Source organism: Megalops cyprinoides, chromosome 9, assembly GCF_013368585.1.
Source record: "Megalops cyprinoides isolate fMegCyp1 chromosome 9, fMegCyp1.pri, whole genome shotgun sequence".
NCBI lineage: Eukaryota > Metazoa > Chordata > Actinopteri > Elopiformes > Megalopidae > Megalops > Megalops cyprinoides.
The window spans coordinates 12,945,396-12,965,283 of record NC_050591.1 but is presented as its reverse complement, the minus strand read 5'-3'; the positions used below and the strand labels follow the sequence as shown (position 1 = coordinate 12,965,283).

Sequence of the window (19,888 nt, the reverse complement as noted above, 5' to 3'; positions counted from 1 at the left end):
ACTTATCTGTATTAGGCCTACGTTCACCATCAACGATGCGTTTTCAGACAGGCTGCTATCACTGCACCTGTAAACATGTAGTCCTGAACACTGGGCCTAAAGGTTCAAATGACACTTGCTTGAGCAAGATTGCTTCAGTACAATGGGCTACAACTGTATATTGAGAATATGTAAGATAAGCACTTCTAGTCTGCTAAAACAATCCGTTGCAATATCACCCAGTTTCATTTATGTTAACTCGAGGTACTGTGCAGTGAGTATGAGCCACAATAAATAGCTCGATAAATAGCTCGATAAACAGCACATGTGTTGCTGGAGTGGTAACTACTGTACGCTAGATCATGAAAGATCATGGCTGGCAAAAAAAAATCGCTAGCAAGCCAGCAAGCTAGCAACTTCAACAATCACAAACTTATTTTTCGTATGATTTCGTAATTACAAATAAGTCGAAATGTAAAAAGATCAAAAAGTCAATCTAAATTAAATATAAAAATGAAAAGGTAACGAATAATGAGAATTTGTGACTGAAACAACAAACCCGTAGAACACAAAGTAGTTAAAGACTACATTTGGCAGCGCTCCCGAGAAAGCTCGTCAAGCACATATTTGTGTACAGCTCAGACATGCAAGGAATGTTTTCTGCGTTTGCGCAATCGACCATCTACGCGGGGGAGTATCAGGAGGAAGTGGTGATCGTCTCGGGGCATAGTGGGATATGGAGTCCAGCGTTTTCGTAAGAGCAAGATTCAGGAGCAGTGAGGAAAAAGTTAAATGCAGTGGGAGAAATACATTTGACAGTTCCAAGTCGCACACATTCTTTTGAATTAGCATGTAATATGATACATGTATATATAATCATTTGCACATATTTTTGACGCATAACATTGACGCATTCACGCATAACATGAGGTAGCCTAGCTAGTCGTTCTATTCCTTGACTTATCCAGACATGTTGAATACAATGATATTTAGAACTTTCTAGAAACCATAAATTAATATCGAAATGCGTAGCTTATTCAGGTGTAGCTCGCTATTAGTACTAGGTAAAGACTTTTAAAAAGCGAGAGTATTTCATACACCCCAAACAAGGAAGCTTGCTAGCTTCATAGCTTGTCATTTAAAATGTATTTGTTTCTCTGATCACGGAAAATAGCAGCTGAGTCTACAGGTAGTTTTTTTTCACGAACACCAATAACTGAAACGCTTTGTTCATGTATTACAAATAGAGCTTGTCATGTCCTGTAATTTATCCTTTTGATGTTCTAGTTTAAGACCAAACAGCCCCCTTCTAAGAACCACATTTCCCAGGATGCAACGCTACAGAGTTGTGTAAGTTTCCAGCGTCTTCTAAGAGAAACACTTCCACTCAACCAGAGGCTCGGGCGGCCGAAGAGGAAAACAAAACTTTAGTAAAAAGAAATAATCGCAGAATCAATCAATATTTCATCAGCGAAGAGGCGTAACAAGGCGCCGAACCTTCGGAAATAATTGGAGGCGGACTAAAGCGGGGAACTCGGAAAGCAGGGGGGATTTAAGAAAGCGAGAGAAGAGGGCCTGTAAAAATGTCCTCTGCTTCACAGGCATCCTCCAGGCGGCAATGGTGCTACCTCTGCGATTTGCCCAAGATGCCTTGGGCGATGATCTGGGATTTTAGCGAGGCCGTGTGCCGCGGGTGCGTGAATTATGAAGGGGCTGACAGAATCGAGTTTCTCATCGAGACCGCCCGGCAGCTTAAGAGAACACATGTCATGCAGGATGGTAGATCTCCTGGCCCTCAGCCAGGAAAACACGGCCCAGGTGGAAAGGACGGGCCCATGGAGGGTGGAAGACAGCCCGCCGAGCGTTTCGAGAGAGGAAGAGGAGAATATGGGGTGTCCTCCAGGCTCCCGAATGGCATCCCCAGACAGGAGGATGGGGGACCCCCAGAAGTAAGCAGGCAGAGCCCTAATGCCAGGAGAGCTATGGTGGGGCCCGTCCCTCCAAACCTCATGACCCCAGGCTTGGTCGGGACCCCCCATGGCTTGCTGGCTGCTGTCCCAGGCCTGAACTCTAGGGGCGCCGCGACGCCGCTTACCATCACCGGCCCCATCCTGAACGAGATCAGCAAGCGGCAGGCCATGAGCATGGGCATGGGCGTGGCCTCCTTCATGAGCCCCGACTTCGAGAAGGAGCTGAAGGAGAAGCAGCGGAACGCCGAGGCGCTGGCCGAGCTGTCGGAGAGCGTGCGCAACCGCGCCGACGACTGGGCCGGCCGCCCCAAGGCCGTGCGCGACTCCCTGCTGGCCCTCTCCAGCTGCACGCCCTTCAACGTGCGCTTCAAGAAGGACCACGGCCTGGTGGGGCGCATCTTCGCCTTCGACGCCAAGCCCGGGCTGGAGTTCGAGCTGAAGATCTTTGCCGAGTACCCCTGCGGCTCGGGCAACGTCTTCTCCAGCGTGCTGGGCCTGGTCAAGCAGATGTTCCACGACTGCCAGAAAGACACGGGCAACAAGGCCATCAACTCAGGCTTCAAGTATGTGGAGTATGAGAAGCGGCACGGCTCGGGCGACTGGCGGCTCCTCTCCGAGCTGCTCGGTGAGGGCGTGCGGGCCTTCAAGGACGCCCCGGCGCCCGACGCCCTCCCCCAGCCCTACCTGGACGCCAGCTGCTCCATGCTCCCCACCGCTCTCTGCAACATGAGCCGCGCCGCCCCGCCCCGCATGCGCCGGCGCAAGACCTCCCCGGAGCCCGAGAGTGCCGACAAGATGATGCCGGAGGAGCAGCTGCGGCAGCACTGGCCCCCGCCGGTGGGCGGGATGTACCCGGGCATGGCCCACCTCCCCGCCCCATCCCTGCCCGGCGCCGGCCAGCCCCCGCCCCTCCAGGAGGGCGCCACCTCCCACAGCGACCCCTCGCCCATCTCGGCGCTCATGAGCGTGGCCGACAACCTGGGCGGGGCCGGGCAGTCGCCGAAGGACGCCCCGGGTGGGGGTGGCGGCGGGATGGCGCACTCCTCGGCGGCCGGGCGGCAGAGCAGCAGCAGCCCCTCGGCGGCGTCCCCTGCTGGCCAGCAGCAGCAGCAGCAGCAGCAGCGCCGCCTAGCCTCGCGCAACGGCGAGCCGCACGGGGGCGGCGCCAGCGGCGGCAGCTCGTCCGGCGGGGCCGGCTCCGCCGCGCTCCCCATTGCCGCCTCCGCCGCCGGCGACCAGGGCCCTGTGGCGGGCGGGGAGTCGTCCGGCGGGGCCGGGGGCGCCCCGCTCTGCTGCACCATCTGCCACGAGCGGCTGGAGGACACCCACTTCGTGCAGTGCCCCTCCGTGCCGGGCCACAAGTTCTGCTTCCCCTGCACGCGGGACTTCATTCGGGGCCAGGGCGCCGGCAGCGAGGTGTACTGCCCCAGCGGGGAGAAGTGCCCCCTGGTGGGCTCCAACGTGCCCTGGGCCTTCATGCAGGGGGAGATCTCCACCATCCTGGCTGGGGACGTGAAGGTGAAGAAGGAACGCGACCCCTAACTGCGACGGGTAGGTCATCAGATTACAACCCGGGAGTTTAAAAGAGATGTTAATGTGACATACTGCACCTTTCAACCCGTATCTCTGTCCATAGATAGAAGTAGTATTTACAGAATTACAGTCTCACTACATGTCTCATTTCCAGCCATCAGAGTTAGTTTTAAGTCCTTGTTGTTGTGTAATTGTCATGGACAAGGAATGAATTGTTTTGTGGTTCTGATAGATGTCCAGTGTGTTGTTGTTGGTTTCACCAGGAAAAGTACAAACATTAAGGGTTCTGCTCCTGAGCTTTGCCCTCTTCACTACTACACAGCAATGTCGCCACTTTCTGCATACCCAGAATTCCCTGTTTTATTGGAAACGGTAGCCACAGAGATTATAGTGGATAAACCCTGTACTTCTAGGAAAAGGAAAGCCATGCTAACTCTACCTGGTGCTTACTTCAAGTACAAGATTACCCGTTTCATAACACGACATTTGCTCTTTGTTCTCAAATGGGGGAGTTATTTTTCCTTTCAAAAAACATGTCTGTACAGTCAGTACAGAAAAACATATGCTCAATGATTAACAAGAAATGCTAGAGGTGATTCAGTCCAGCTGCAAAACTCTGCAACCTTAGATTTCAATACATCATGTAAAGCACTAGATTTTTCATGCTTATTCTTACAGTCATAATTGAAAATGTCAAAATGCAGTCATTTTGATCATTTTTTTCCAAGTTTGTCATAAAACTAAAATGTTGAGTCCAGCACACTATGACCCCAAAAAATGTAATGTCAAAAATGTTGGAGTGAATCGCCCCCTAGCCATTCAGCTGCTCTATTACCTAAAATGACAGTATTGGTTGTAAGTCAGCACAGGTGTTCTGCATGTTTTAGCGGAAGGGAAGTAGGTTTGGTTGGTTTAGTCGAAAAATGTTTTGTGTTAGATGGCACCGTGCTTTGCAGTTGTGAAGATCACCATATTTTTTACAGTGATATGTGTCCACTTAGCAACATGCAGTTTTGATGACACGTTTTTGTCTCCTTTTTGTGTTGCTTTCCAAACAGGGGGCCCCCGAAGCACTTGGAGTGCACCGCACCCCCTCCCCATTCCTCACCGATGCGAAAGCACCTCTTCGATGAAGTGAATTTAGGAGGCTGTCAGTTCGCCGCCGCCTCCTCTTCATTGGGAGGAACCACAGATCACCAGAGCCATAGACCAGGCGAGGGCCCCACCAGTCGGCCTTGTTCACCTTTTTAAACCCCGCTCCTAACCACCCCACCACCCCCCAACACACACACACACACACACACGCACAGATTCCTCACCCACAATCCCCACGTCATTGCCCTTCACATCCCCTCTGTCCTCTTCACCTCGGCTCTTCACAGATTTTGCTAATAAATTCACCAACAAGTTTGTGAATGTCCTGTCCTGCAAAAGGCACCAGCCGACTCGAGAGTAACGTCAGGGGGCGGGATGTGTATCCCGCAAATCCAACGCTGGCGACACAAGCCTCACTTCATCTGCGGACTCTCAAAGAATCTTGTGCTCTCACCGATCTCCGATTGTTCTTGGCAGAAAAAGCGATTGGACCTTCCGATGCTATAAGTACTTTAAAATTGCTTCACCCTGACCAGTATAGCCCCTCACCCAGCATGTATGATATAAATCCCTCTTTATATTTTATACTGTACGTACGTACAAATGTAATTATTTGTTTTTCTTTCAAGGGTTATAGATGTGCAATCTCTAGTTTTGATACAATACTGCTTTATGTACCACTAAGTATAAGAGTGATTAGAAAACCAAAGATAGCTTCATATTGAAATGGGCAAAATATGTCATGCATAACGTGTATTTTTGTGGAATTTTGGCTTTTTATGTCTTCAAGTAACAGGGAAGTAAATAGGGTGAATAAGTGTGTGTACAGAACTTGTGCAGAAAGCTTTCAGGGAAGACACAGTAATACACAAACGAATGTAAGAAGCCAAGCAGCTCAACTGTGTTTGTATTGTCACCCCTACAGTAGACTATAGTAGCCTAGTCCAAGTTCAGTAACCCTAGTAACAAAATTTACTTTATGGTGAATGGTGAAAAGACCAATTTATGCTCTTTTGATTCAGACACTTGCATGATTTGCTTCAAAAAAAAAAAGTACCTTGGTGAAAAAAGGGGACAGTTGAACAGGTCCATTTCAACTCATAAAACCCGGTTTTAACGAATTTTGCAGTTGGATGTGATTTAGCTGAATGTCCAATTCTGTTCCCTTGTAACTATGTTTACAAAAATAGAAATGTACATTTTCTTTCATATAAATAAGAGACCTTTCTGTTGGACAGTAGTTCAGCCAGCAGTTGTGTTTTCTGATTCTGTAAAAAAAAAAAAAAATGATACCCGCGGGAGAACAGGAGTCCTGTAGCTGTGTGTAGGATCCTGTTGGAGAGTACTCGGAATGCTGCGGGAGACAAACAGTTGGCGGATTTACAGGAAGCCTTCGTTGAGGAAACGGATTATATTTCAAACGTTCAGGCCTGTTGTTTAGGTTGGGTGGTCGGAATTTGCCTAAGGATGTCTTGAGTTCAAGAGCTCCTTCCTGTTTTTTTTGGGAGCCGGGACGCACATACATATGATCGAGCGTAGTATGTTTTATTACTGAGTTTATGTACGTGAAAGTTCTATTAACTGAGATTACTATTTGACATTTTGCATCACTGCAAGCCCTGCTGTTGAAACCAAAGACGAGTGAGAGACCTGTCTTGTCTGTTGATCAGATCACGGCCTTGGCAGCTATGAACGGACATCCTCTGACCCTGAAAATCTTTCTCTAGCTGAATTAATGTTAATGAATGAAATACCGTAGCTGTTACATTAACCCAAAAAGGCTACCATTCCATTTGTATTTCAGTCAAAAACCATTTTAACAGTTTCACAATCTCTGCCTGTTTGGCTTAGCTCTTTTGCAGTCGTTTTGGCTAAAAGGAAATCAGTCGTGTATTTTTTTTCAATGTTTTAAGGTTTGTCTAAATGCGGTGTAAGCGCTGCTTAGTATTGCCCATTTTAAAATTTATCGGCTTGTACCAGAATTGAATCATCAACATTGGCAAGCCCAGAAAAGGGAAGTAGATGAGCGTGTCACGTCCTGTTTGTTATAGATATCATCTTTTCATATGGCTGTGCAAAGAGAAAGGAGCCTGCTGAGACACAGATTCAGGCAGGCTGATAAATGTCCCAGATCAGGTGGTCCCAAGGTCCCAGATCAACCTGAAGTGTCTGGTTCTTTAGAGGCCCCTTTGTAAAATTGGATGTTAAAATGCAAAATGAGGGGAGTGTATGTGCTAATTCATGTTCTCTCTCTTAATCTCTTTCTCTCATATAGATGTATGTAGAGAGAGAGAATAATAAATGTGATTTTTTTTTTTAAAGAAAATGACAGATATTTGTAATAGACTCCCCAATAACCCACTGTACTTCTTAGATGGATCTCAATTTTGTTGATACCGCTGTTACCAAATGGTAAAAAAAAAAACCCTGAAAGTTCTCCAATGTCATGTGGTAAGCTAACAAAATCAGGCTTATCTGTGCATATTGAATTATGCCGTTTCCAAACATCCAGCTGAATGTCAATGAAATTCACATTCTTCAGCTCTTCTCATGCCACGTAAAAAGCAGGTTGCGTTTTAGCCAGTTTTCCTTTGACCTGCTCTATTCCACGGAAGGCGTTGAAAACCAACACACCGGCGTCTTGCAGAACTGCATTTTTCAGCATTGTTTCTAAGCTTTGACCCATGTGGCAATCGGAAATGTACAAAACCGCTAAACTTGTCTCGATGTGGGTTTTTTTTTTTCTGGGTTGCGTAGTGTTTGATCAGAGAGAGGGTTAGGGTTCTGATTGAATGCAGCCACACTTGGCTGCGTAGCTGAGATGTTTATTGTGAACGTGCCGTTGGTCATTGTTTCATTTTGAGCTAACCTTTCCCTGTTTTTCTCCAGGTATATTGAATTAGCGTTAATTAGGAGTCCACGGCACTGTTCTGTCAAGCAAAACTTGACCTTTTAAGTCCGTCGTTTGTAATGATTAGGTGGAGGGCAGTCCTGTTTTTGACTTCATTCCAGCCTCTGCTCTGGACTGCATTAGTAGCATGTGCAATCCCACATGAGATAGAAACGGAGCTTTAGCTACCCGGTCGCTAGTCCCACTTCAAAGCGCTTTAATCGTGCACAGAGTTATTGTTTCATCTTGTTTTGTATTTCTTAGACCAGATGTTTTTTTTTAATGTGTGAAAGTGCCTAGATATTGGTGATATGTGTTTCTTTTCAGCAACCCACAACCATGTGGCTTGTAGCAGAGACACAAGAACATCTTTTTCCCCCTCTCTGGGCCATTTTGCCAACACCATTGTCTCTCCAGGGTTTCTCTCAGGATTGTATGTAGTTGATTCCGTTTATGAGAAGACCAGAAAACGTTTGTCTCTAAATCTTGCTCATTTAAATAAAAGTCCAGACTCCCTACCAGCAGCACTTACTTTAAACCCCGTAGTTTTAAGGCTTATAATGTGATTTTGTGTTCTTTTTATTGTGAACAGACGAATGGGAATCAAGCTTGACGCTACTCGTAAATTCTTTGGATCGTAGTTGTCTGTGCTTGTCAGATCTGGAATGAGAATCTCTGAAAGGGTCGCTGACTCCTGTAGAATGATGCGTGCAGTTATTGCTGTCATGTCATTTTGTCACACAGAGTTGCTCTTGGGTCACCCTGTGTAGAATCTATTGCCAATTGACTTTACTCCCTTTTCCCCCAGAAATAAAAACTGTTTCCACAAAGGTCCTCCTATGGGAGACAAAATGAAAGTGAAAGTTTCTGACCTGAAAGAAAGATCTTCTCAGAGGCTTGGGCCAGAGCTGACCCATGTGGGCCCAACCTGTACAAGGCAGTGGCATTGCCTCCAGCTCCCATAGAAAGCTAACGAATGGTCCTTCTACTCTCTGAGAAACCATTTCTCCAATTTCAACATAATTTTTGGACACTGTTGAAATGCCAAGGGGTGAGCTCAAAAGCAGCCGTTTTTAATAGATAATAATGACCATCTGTTGTTGCAAATCTCACTCGCCTCTGTTGTAGATTTCACTGTCTGTCACATGGGGTCAGGCCATAGGCCAGGGAGGGGGGCGGCCAGCCTTGTTCCTGTAAAGCCACAGTTCTCTCGGCTTCTCAGAATCAAAGGCTGAATACCTTGAACCCGGGGCTATGTTGAATCTAGCACAGCTCAGTTCTAGGAGGGTCCAGGCGATACCGCCCAGCAGACCGGACCAAGGTTTGCACCCCGACCTTCACGACAGACCGTTCGCTCCCTCCACGCAAACTCTAAGCAGCGGCAGCCGCCACACGCCGCCGATGGACTTGAATGTTTCGATGACCAGGACAATCCCTCTGCACCTGCTGGCTAATTGCACTGAACAATCAGTTCATCAATTTCTTTCATGAAGTGCCTTTTTCATGGTGTCGACTATCTAAAAGCACTTTACAAAGATTCAACTGATGGCTGAAGCACGTATGTATCATGTATGTGTGGGCTTTCATCTGAGAAGTCAAACGGGAACAGCAGTGTTGGTCACAAGGACGTGTTTTGCCGCATTTTATTCGCTGAGTTGTTCGGCCCCTACCCATGTTATGTCATTGCCTTGTGTTTAGTTTTTTTTTTTGGCTCCTCCGCCTTTCGCGCTTATCTTTTAACAGTTCAAGGTTAAATTGTGTTCACCCACTATCCTTTTTGTAAGTGTATCCACAGTGTGCAAAATAAAACTATGTTTACTCCATGTGTATGATTCGGTAGCAGTTTATTCCAGAGATCTCACCTTGACCTGCACCATTGTTATTGTTTCTTTATACTGCATATGCATAGTAGTTGTCACATAGATTGTTTTGTATTGTAGCTGTCATTTTTTGCCATTTTCCTGTGTTTGTTAGTGTGAACCACTTTTTTTACATGAATGGAAAATGTCAAATCTAATAAAAAGGTGAATGGCAATGGTTATGTGCAGTGACTTTTTTCTGATTTAAAGAAGAGCCAAAACGTCCCTTTTCTGTTTGTATTTTTTGTGCAAGGTACCGTGTATTAGATGGATGAATGATCTTTCTTTTATTTTAAAAAAACAGAGTTAAAGGCATCCTGTAACCTTCCTCAGAGTTTCCACAGCCCGCAGTGCTCTGCACAGCATCAAGATTGCTCAAAGGTTCTCCACTCTAAGCAGGTGTACGAGGGTAGAATTTTATCAAAAGCTTCATAAGGAAAGGCACATTTGACGGCAACCTGGAGGAAATTATGAAGAAAAATGAAAGCAATGTAAATGTCTTTCTTACATGTGCTTTGAAAAGAAAAGCAAATACATTTTGGAGTTTCTCCCTTAGGCCTCCATCCAGTTTAATAGCAATGTCCATATTGCAGTTAGATTGAATGTGGGCCCCAGACTTGAAACCTTCAAATGCTGATATCTGGACCATGGAGTGTTCTTTGTTGCTGCCTATTCTTGACTGTGGAAATCTGTAGGTAAGCCAGGAGGACCCCAAAAGGACAGGAGAGCTTGGAAGAAATGGTCATTTCAGTTGTTTGTCAAAAATAGAAATCATTTACTTCAACATGATCTTTGAACAAATGTGGACAGATCAGCCTTCTGACAAGCCCTCAACTAAAAATACACTGTTCAAAGATCACTGAAGTTTTTTGTTTGTTTTTGTTGTTGTACTACTTTTTACCAACAATCCTATCATCTTAAATCTGACTAATAAAGCCCAATTACATAGCAGTAAATTAATTTACCAGTACTAGTATCAGCTATTTAATATTGAAGGTATTTAATATTGTTTGTCAAATAAACATGAAGGTTATTATCTGTCTGCACACTATTATCTGTCTGCACACTGATAGTGTTGCATATTGTAAAATACTATTTGATAATTAATTGTAGGTGAAATTCATTTAACAATCATTTTCATTGAGAATTTGCAGTTTTTTCTGTTTTACAAACACTGAGGTAGAATAACTGATTTGAAATTCTTGTAAACTGAAGAATTCTCGTTGACTTCTGAAATTTGAAATATTGCTTTGCAAAATCACTGTAAAATCATGCGTTAAAGGACTTTTAGACAGTCTGCAGTGTGAACGGTCTACCCACTGTAAGGCTTGTGTGTTTTTATCAATGCTGGCTGCTGATGAAGCATTTGCTACTTTAATTCCCATTTTCATTGAGAATTTGTAAGGAATACAGAATGGCTGAGTCTGTCATCTAAACTGATCGATTCAATTATGGCTGTATTGCAACCACAATGTAAAGCGTGTATGAAAGTAGCCTACAGTCTGCTATGTTGACATTGACCAGAAGATGGAGCGCGTGTGTAGAAGACACACTGGCGTTGGTGCCCGCAAAGTGACGCGTTCCATTTTTGCTAGCTCAGAGTGTCCTTTTTCTGTCGCTTGGAGTAGTCCGCGTATAGAGCACCACCTGTCAGCAAGGAAGAAAAATGCTTTACATGATCAAATTAAAGAGAATGAGGCTACGTCTATTTCAGTACCCAATCACTTGTATATCAAAGTAATTTAACTGCAGATTAGCCTATGTCTATTTAATCTTGCTACTAATGGGCTAGATCTGCTAGTTTCATAAAATGCCAAAGTAAGAGTCAAATTGTAGTCAAAACAAAACCAATAATTCAATCTGATTCATGCGGGAATATGGGAAATCTTGACTTTATTCTTTACATCACATTACAATTTAATATTTGAACCTATGTCTGAATCGAATTCCCTCTAACTTCATTTAGCCTATTAGCTTTTCGATCTTTGCTGAAATGATTAATTTCAGGATTTTAGGCTATTCTATTTACATACAGCAAAAAACCTTTACATGTATATGTATACATTTATATACATATAAGTGAGATGGCTCCTGTCGGCTCGTAATGTTTTTACTGTTGGATGGTACTTGTTTCTTGAAATCATTGTATGAACGCATTGTAAGAGACATTGAAACCGGAGTCAAATTCCTTGTACGTGTAAAAGCATACTTGGGCAATAAAGTCTGATTCTGATTCTGAGGATGAATTAGCGCTCATGACATTACAGGAATAAAAAAATGGACAACGGCAGGAATAAGGTAGGGATTAATACTTTGCAGTAAAAGAGTGATTACTACAAAGTCCGTGTTCAGAGGTGTACACTCATTGCGTACTATTTCCCCTGTGAATACAGTTAAACCATACACTTGCCATTAGGGGAAATAGAAAGTGATTTATCGGCACGTAAACTTGAAACAAGGCTCTGGGCTTTATCCGAGATGTTATGGTATGTCTTGTGATGACTTTAATCACTAAATATACAGATGGCTTTCAAGTTTTTGTGGTCTTCGTCAGAATGTGTATTCATATAGCTCGTGTTCCCTGTAGCACTTGGTAGCCTAAACGTCATGACAAAAACCTGATAAATTACACCATGTAATGTCACATTTCAATGAATTGATGAAGGGTGACCACAGGGACAAAACAAACTTAATCTCAGTTATAACATAGACCTACAGCATCGAGTGGGAAAGGTTGTACCAAGCACGTAAAATGAACATCGCTTAAACGGATAAGGTAAGTTCCTTGTAAGTTCTTTCCAGGGCTAATCAATTGCATAACAGATTCAAATCTCTTGCTTCCTCTCTATTAGTGTCAACTCATTAAATCTATTGTTAACTAATTATTGAGGTGTTAATGAACGATCCACTGTTGCATTGGCATTCTAACCGGCGAACCTGCGGGAGGATGTTGGCGTGTGTTAGGAGGATCTTGCTATTAAAAAGGCGGAGGATTAATAAGGAAGTGTTTCTGAAAGACACAGAAAAAATAGGCTACACAGTGCAGCACGTGGAGAGAAGAGAACATTAACGACAGACCCACATCTCTGCAAAACGAGTATTTGAAATATCCAGTACTGAGAGGCTTTTTTAAAATCACACATTACAAAACATTCCACTGTTTATTATAATGCACGTTAGCGCTAGATGGTTTATCGGCCTCTGGATTATTCGTGTTATTTAGCCACATTAAAATTATTACAGTAGAATTTTTAAATTCTTATTAAGCGAAATCAAGAAATACTCTTTTCAAATGAGATTCCACATTTTGTCATAAACGACACTGAAAGGCATAGCCTAATGACTGTAATTAAAAACAATGGTCAGTGTTCCCACGCAATGTGTTAATCGCCGATTCCATTAAACCAACGCTACAAACGTTTTGCAAATAAACGCACTCACAGTCAGTGGGAAGGCGTCGAAGTGTAACCGCCGGCTGTATGAATGAGAACTTGGCGTTAATACGCGATTGTTTCGCCTTGAGTCACGACCCTGCTTTTTCTTAGATAAAAAGAAAGATTAAGTCTTAAATACGTATAAATGTGTGGGTATTTTATTTCTGTTGTTTTGTTGGAGATATCATGCAGCCTCTATGAACCCATCCGTCCTACGCCGTCTTCCTGCGAGTTATTTCCTTAGCAGTTTAACGATAATCCCGTCGACCTCCTGCATGCTTATCAATTACTCCTCTATTCATTAGCAATTAGGAAATGTATTCAGATTCAGATGTTGCTGTCTGCAGTCAAGGAACCGATGTGTATTCAGGAAATAGAGGACAGATCTTACCTAAAACGTTACAACTCAATGCAAGCTACTTGTATGAAATGTTATTTCAGAAGTTCTGGTCCTTTGCGACAATAGAGCTAACCGCATCCGGGAAGCAACGGGGAAAGTTGAAGCTTGCGGTTTCCTAAATTTACATATTTTTTCAGTTGTGAAATTTAAGTCCTTGATACAATCTTTTGGTGTTTTTTTTAAACCAATAGCTCATGCTATGTCATATTTTCAGGCCAGTAGGCCTACTTTCTAACCAATGTAGCTATTACACTGTATTATAATTCATTGTACTAGCCCAAATCGTTTTAAATATAAAAATGTATTCTTCTCTGGTCATAATGAGCTGAAATATATTTGACGTTACATTACATAAAGAAAGACACCACATTAAACTTCCTTCCTAAACCTTATTATGACCTGGTTTGGCCAACATATATATTTTCCATGTGACTAATTACTTAATTCATGTTAATATTTCTAATATACAGATATAACTCTTTCAGATGTGTTCTCTCTTTCTCTCTCCCTCTCCCATTTTTTGTTTTGAAAAAAGAAAAAAAAATATATAAATATCAAATAGCATTAAAGGATGATTTTTGAATCGCGAGATTACCACTGAGTAAGGTGTCGATCAATCACCATTGTTTAATTGCCATCACAACTAAAGTGAAGTGATAGCCAGGGGGAATCAACAACGTCCCACATGACACCTTAAGATCATACCCGCTGATGTGCTCAGCCATTGACAAGGTTATACCTTGAACTGATCAAGCCTACTTGTCAGCCTTCGACTCCCAGAAGGTGCCAGTGTGGTCCATCTGGGCCCATTTTTATTTCCGAATCATTGTCCTTTGAAGTCACTGTCATTGACTGATTGACTTAAACAAAAGCAGCGCCAGAACGGAATAAAAGATTCGTGACGTCAGTGGCTTTCTAAATAGTTTGCAAGCATTTCAAGCCTGTCCAAAAATAATTTTCGATGCGTTCGCTTCGTGTCATTATGACAATACGTTTATGTGTACAAACCCATGCCGCGAGAATAGTAGTTTAATTGCTTTCTACTATACTAAGTAAAATACACAAGTAAGTTGTACGTTGGGATATATTCCAGCAATTGCCTTCTCCACAACTGATAAATACCTCGGAGTTCCACTCACCATAAACGGAAAGTGAAATAAAATCAATGGATGAGTGGAATGGACGCAAACACTCCCCCGTTCCCATGCGCCGCTGCTCTAGCGGCACCTGTTTGAATACAATTAAGAATGAAGAGGGGCAACAATTGAAATGGAAGCGTCTGCCCCGTGCCAATATACAGAACACCAGGGGGCAAGAGAGACCCTTTTAACGACCTCTTCCTGAGTCCTGAGACGATATTCAAATTGCCCCGCGGGGCGGGTCCTTACCTGAGTTTTAAAGACTGGCCGTCAGACTTTTACTGTACTTGCCCGTAGCTAACCGACTGGGTAACACGAAACCTGGGCTACGATCCAACGACAGAACTCAAAGGACCTTTTTGAGGATTTATAACAAATAAGAATATAGCTTATTTACAAGTTATATTCTTAATAATTGAACAATGGACGAGTAATCCCCCTCAAAGATATGTAATTTTACACAGAAGAGGGGAATTGTGACAGTAACGGTACTCAGTAGAATTTATTTATTGAGACTTGTTTTGGTGCGTGTGTATAGCTGTATACGCTTACATTTTGTGGAAATTGGACACCTCTTGAATATTTTCCACAGTATTTACGTTTTTGGGAGTATTGAATTTTTTTGTAGCAAAGGCAGCTGAAAGCTGAAATCAGCCAACTCGAGGGGTCGCAGACTTCATTTTGTTCTAGAATTTTTTTTTTCTAAAAGACGCTCTTATTGGGATGTTGAGCTCAGTGAAGATGGAGTCCCATGAAATTCCAGAATGGAATGCCTTCTACAATGAAGCGAGTGAGGTGAGTGGCAACTAGCAGGCCTAAATAAAACAATATAAATTAGTATTCTACCGTTCTCTGTTTATACGTGCAATATGTTTTAATATTTCCTGAAACGCCTACCTTAGGTAATGAGAAGTATGGAGTTTCGATGCCACGTTGTATCGAGCAGTTTCTCTATTTAGTTTTATGCGTAGTCGAGTACATTTTCCAACAATTGTAATATTTTCAATTTAATGTGGCAGGGTAGTTAAATAATCTTCATTACACGTTTCGTGTATTTTCATCGCAGTTTAAAGTACGTTCCCCATAATAATAGATGAACTAAGAACTTTGGGTTCGCAAAGTTTTTTTGAGGGTTAAAGAAGCGTTTTTAATATTTTAACTAGTTATCTATAAAGTTTATGTCGGAAACGTATGCACGCACTAAATTGTCTCTACGCCACTGTTATTAATTTGATAATGTGTTGTGTTACTCCGATGCGTAGACCAAAATAAAAACAATTAAGCCGTTTCTTCACGCAATTAATTATAAAGAAAAGTAAATCATCATAATTATCATTTTCAACTATATCAGCCCTATCTATCACTGTAAGAATGATCATTGTCGTTGCAAATTAATTTCTGCGCCTTGACCATGGTTATAAAAATGGTTATAGTTTTCCTAAATAACGGAAATTAGTCTCATACGTTTCATTTAAACTTAGTCGTGTATATTATAGTGTGAGTTTTATTTATTATTATTGTAATTCTATGAGTGATAAAACGTTAACAACAGACGTGTAATTTCTTTGCTTGAATCAGTTTCGTGTTGCTTATTACCATTAATTCAGCAGGTAATTTTAGTCTTATTAAACAGAATAGTAAGCACTTTGTTTCTGGTGGTTAGTTCTAACTCGGTGTTGTGTAATAATTCTGCCGATTATAAATAGATCCGTCCCTATAGATTGGTTTTAATGCCTTTCATTTTGAATTTTGGATAGCCTGTGGTTTGCACCAGTATATCACTTTGTCTAAATACAACGTAATTTACAATTTGTAGATTTCGTAAGAAAGAAAATTAGTTACCTTCAGCTTCAGTATTAATAGCGATACAAGTAAAGTAATATTACAGTTTTTTTTCCAAGTTAAATAAAAATAAATATTAAGGTGGAATACAATCGGCATAAATATGAAACAAAGACTGAGAGGAAATGTATGTCCGTTTACCCAAATATACCTATTTGCGTTGAGAAAGTAAAAATGTTTAATTAGAAGGCATAGGCTTTATTTTGTAGTATTGGTTTGTATTGTTTGCTTGTGTTTGGTTGAGGTGGAAATAATTTTTTAAAGATGAACTCACCATCCATTCTATACCATAAAAATACTGATTATACAAAGATTAATATTAAATGTGTTTTTTGTGTTTAGATGTACCCCTCGCCCACTGCAATGAACACCAGTCTGGGTGCCATGAATACCATCAACAGCTATATCAACCTGAACTCGGCTGGTTCCACCGCGGCCATGAGCATGGGCTACCCCAGCAGCGCTCTCAACAGCAGCCCTCTGGCCACCATGGGTGGGAGCGCCAACCACATGAGCTTGTCCCCAGTCGCGTCCTCCCTCAACCCAAGCTCCCTCACCCAGCTGGGCTCTCCGGCGCCCTCCCTAGGCTCCCTCCCCCACTACCAGAACATGGGCCAGCCCATGGGTCAACTGGGCTACCCCTCCCCGACATCTCTCAACCGGGCTAAAGAGATGCCCAAGCCCTACCGCCGATCCCTGACCCATGCCAAGCCGCCCTACTCCTACATCTCCCTCATCACAATGGCCATCCAGCAGTCCAGCAGCAAGATGCTCACCCTCAACGAGATCTACCAGTGGATTATGGACCTCTTCCCCTACTACCGGGAGAACCAGCAGCGCTGGCAGAACTCCATCCGCCACTCGCTATCCTTCAACGACTGCTTCGTCAAGGTGGCCCGCTCCCCCGACAAGCCCGGAAAGGGCTCCTACTGGGCCCTGCACCCCAACTCGGGCAACATGTTCGAGAACGGCTGCTATCTGCGCCGCCAGAAGCGCTTCAAGATCGAGGACAAGGCCAACAAGAAGGGCGCGGGGAAGTCCCAGGAGGCGGGCAAGGGCGCGCACCAGGAGAGCCTGCAGGAGCAGCACAGCCCCACCCCGGGCTCAGAGGGGGCGGACTCGGCCCACTCTGACAGCTCCCACCCGGGCTCCGCCTCTGAGGAGCAGCAGCAGCAGCAACAGCAGCAGCAGCAGCGGAGCCTGGCCCAGCTGGAGTGCCCTCAGCCCCTCGCCCAGAGCTCCACCTCCATCTCCTCGGCCCTGTCCTCCGCCACCTCCTCCGTCGCCCACCTCCATTCCCAGCCCGTCGGGGGCGGCCACCTCCTCCCCAGCGCCATGCACCACCTGGACCTCCAGAACGACCCCCTCAAGTCCATGGACCCCCACTACAACTTCAACCACCCCTTCTCCATCACCAACTTGATGTCCAACGAGCAGAAGATGGACCTCAAGTCCTACCAGGACCAGGTGATGGCCTACAACGGCTATGCTGCTGCCTCGCCGGTGGCCGCCAAGCAGATCTACGACAGTGCTGGGCCATCCTCCATCGATTCGGGGGCGTACTACCAAACCTTGTACAGCAGGTCAGTCCTTAATGCCTCGTAACATCGCTAGCCTATGACCCAGAGTCAGCTGGTGCTGTCAAAGGAATCCAAAGGGTGCAATTGGGTCTTCTCCCACAAGAGGAACTACTGGTGACCTGAAAGAGAAAGGATGGAAATGCCAGCTAAATAGCCCCACTAGAAACCCTTACAGTTACAGCGAAACCCCACATGAAAACTGAAAGGTACAAAACGAGTCAAACATAGCCCCAAGACCTCTGTCAAGGAAGAAAATGAATAATTCATCAATCACACAGAACTCATCCAAGCACACTGTCTGTGATTGGAACGTAAATGTTACTGGACTGTTAGCTGGGAGCTGTTTAACTGAACGGAATGTACATGAGTGATGGTAGATGGAACAAAAAAAAAGAGAATATGGGGCTACTCTCAGGCTTCTTTGAGTGTACAAAGCTGTAAATATCCTCAGCCAAAAAGGAGAGGTGCATTTATTTATAAAAGGGAAGAAATTAATATATCTTTGTACAGTGCTGTGTTGTAGAGTTTAAAAAATGTGAAAAGGAATAAAAACAATTCAGAGATTGTAGAAAATTGAAGAGGTTCAGGTTACTGGTTTGAGCAGTTGTTACTGCATTACAGGGAATTCTTGATTGCATGTTACATCATGGGGGTGTATTCCATTTCTGAAAAGAGCATACTGTGTTTTCAACATGCATACTTTGTGTGTGTGTATGTACGTGTGTATGTGGCTGGGGTGAATGTCAGTGGGGTAGAAAATTGCAAAAACTTTGCAAGGATTTTATGCTTCTCCTTGCTTACATTTCTCAGCCACCAGCAAATGTAGGGCAAAACATTATGTATATATTTGGCACAAAAAAAGAAACACACAAGGACAAGTCTCGCCTGGGATGGGACCCTACCTGGAGAAACCTATGGATGAGTGAGAAGAGATTGGTCAAGTGCTGTTAAGAATTTAAATTGAAACAAAAATACAGAACTGTGGTAAACCTACCTTTCAGATGGCAGTCTAGCTAAGGGGCTGAGGCATGTTATACAGGTTTTTATAAAAATGTAACAGGGACTTGAGTCATGTCTATTTGATTTGAGCAGTGTCAGTTACACAGTTACTAAAATAGGGATGGCACGGAAATCGTCATCAGGAATCATTTACATACTTTGCACTAGTGTTCCCAACAATTTGCACAGGACTGGACATGATATATTGCTTTACAACAATACCTTGTAATTGCCTTATTTCAGACCTAAGCAAAAAAAAAAAAAAAAATTCAATATGACATGGAGGGTTTTTTTTGGTAACAAACTTCAAATTTGACTATTTCTCAAGATATGGGATCCAGAAGATTAGACAAAAAAGGCAAGGATTTGGGAGAAAAAACACCTTAAAGGGAATTAACAAAGACTACAGTTTCAGGTCACTGTTATTATTTTACTATTTTACTTTCAAAGAGACAAAATAATGTTTATTTAAAGTGTTTTGCTTTTCAAACTTTGAAGAAAAGTATGTTAATATATCTTACATTTTTAGGTTGTTTTATTGTTTGGATGTTGTGGTCGTTGTTTTACTTTTATGTTTTTTTCTTATTAAAAAAAAAACTATGGGGAAAATGTTGTGATGTGTATCCTTTTCTTTCCTTACAAAGTGCATGATCTTTTCGATTTCAAAGTAACGTGACTGAAAGTTGGGACAGGGCCCACAGAAGGATCAGCTGAAGTGTCTCAGACGGTTGTCAAAAACAGCTCCCTCGCCAGCAACTCTCACATGTGACTTTCCCGTTGGATAGACTAAACATTCCAGCAACTTTCGCTAGCCTTATGACCCCCATAATAAACCTTGTCTGATGCTGGGATGTCGTGACAGCTCGCTCAACCACCCCGGTCTGACAAACTGGCAGTGGGCGAAAACTTCAGGGCGGAAAATGGCCGTCGGGCCGTCACCTTGTTGCACAAGCTTTCAGAAGCTGATCTCAGATCAGTGACACTTTAAAAAAATGGGGGGAGAGGGGTACTGGGTGAAACATGACCTTCCTAGTAATGTGTGGATTAAAGACCAATCATTACGTTATATAAATGCAAAGTAATCTATGGTGTCTCTTTTAATTTCAAGATCAATTGAAGCCTCTTTACTTTTTTATGATGTAAAATGTAGGTTATATTTCACGCCACT

The 19,888-nt window shown here is 43.4% G+C and overlaps 2 protein-coding genes across 2 annotated transcripts; both read left to right on the top strand.

Annotated features, from left to right (window-relative positions):
- The first annotated feature begins 1,275 nt into the window (after window positions 1-1,275).
- On the top strand, window positions 1,276-9,335 carry irf2bp1 (interferon regulatory factor 2 binding protein 1). Its single transcript, XM_036536539.1, has 2 exons — window positions 1,276-3,500; window positions 4,541-9,335. The coding sequence occupies exon 1, from the start codon at window positions 1,563-1,565 to the stop codon at window positions 3,489-3,491; it is 1,929 nt and encodes a 642-aa protein (XP_036392432.1). The 5' UTR covers window positions 1,276-1,562; the 3' UTR covers window positions 3,492-3,500; window positions 4,541-9,335.
- A 5,265-nt stretch (window positions 9,336-14,600) lies between these two features.
- Window positions 14,601-19,176, top strand: foxa3 (forkhead box A3). The gene is made up of 2 exons (XM_036536676.1): window positions 14,601-15,094; window positions 16,484-19,176. The coding sequence occupies exons 1-2, from the start codon at window positions 15,023-15,025 to the stop codon at window positions 17,744-17,746; spliced, it is 1,335 nt and encodes a 444-aa protein (XP_036392569.1). The 5' UTR covers window positions 14,601-15,022; the 3' UTR covers window positions 17,747-19,176.
- Window positions 19,177-19,888: the final 712 nt, after the last annotated feature.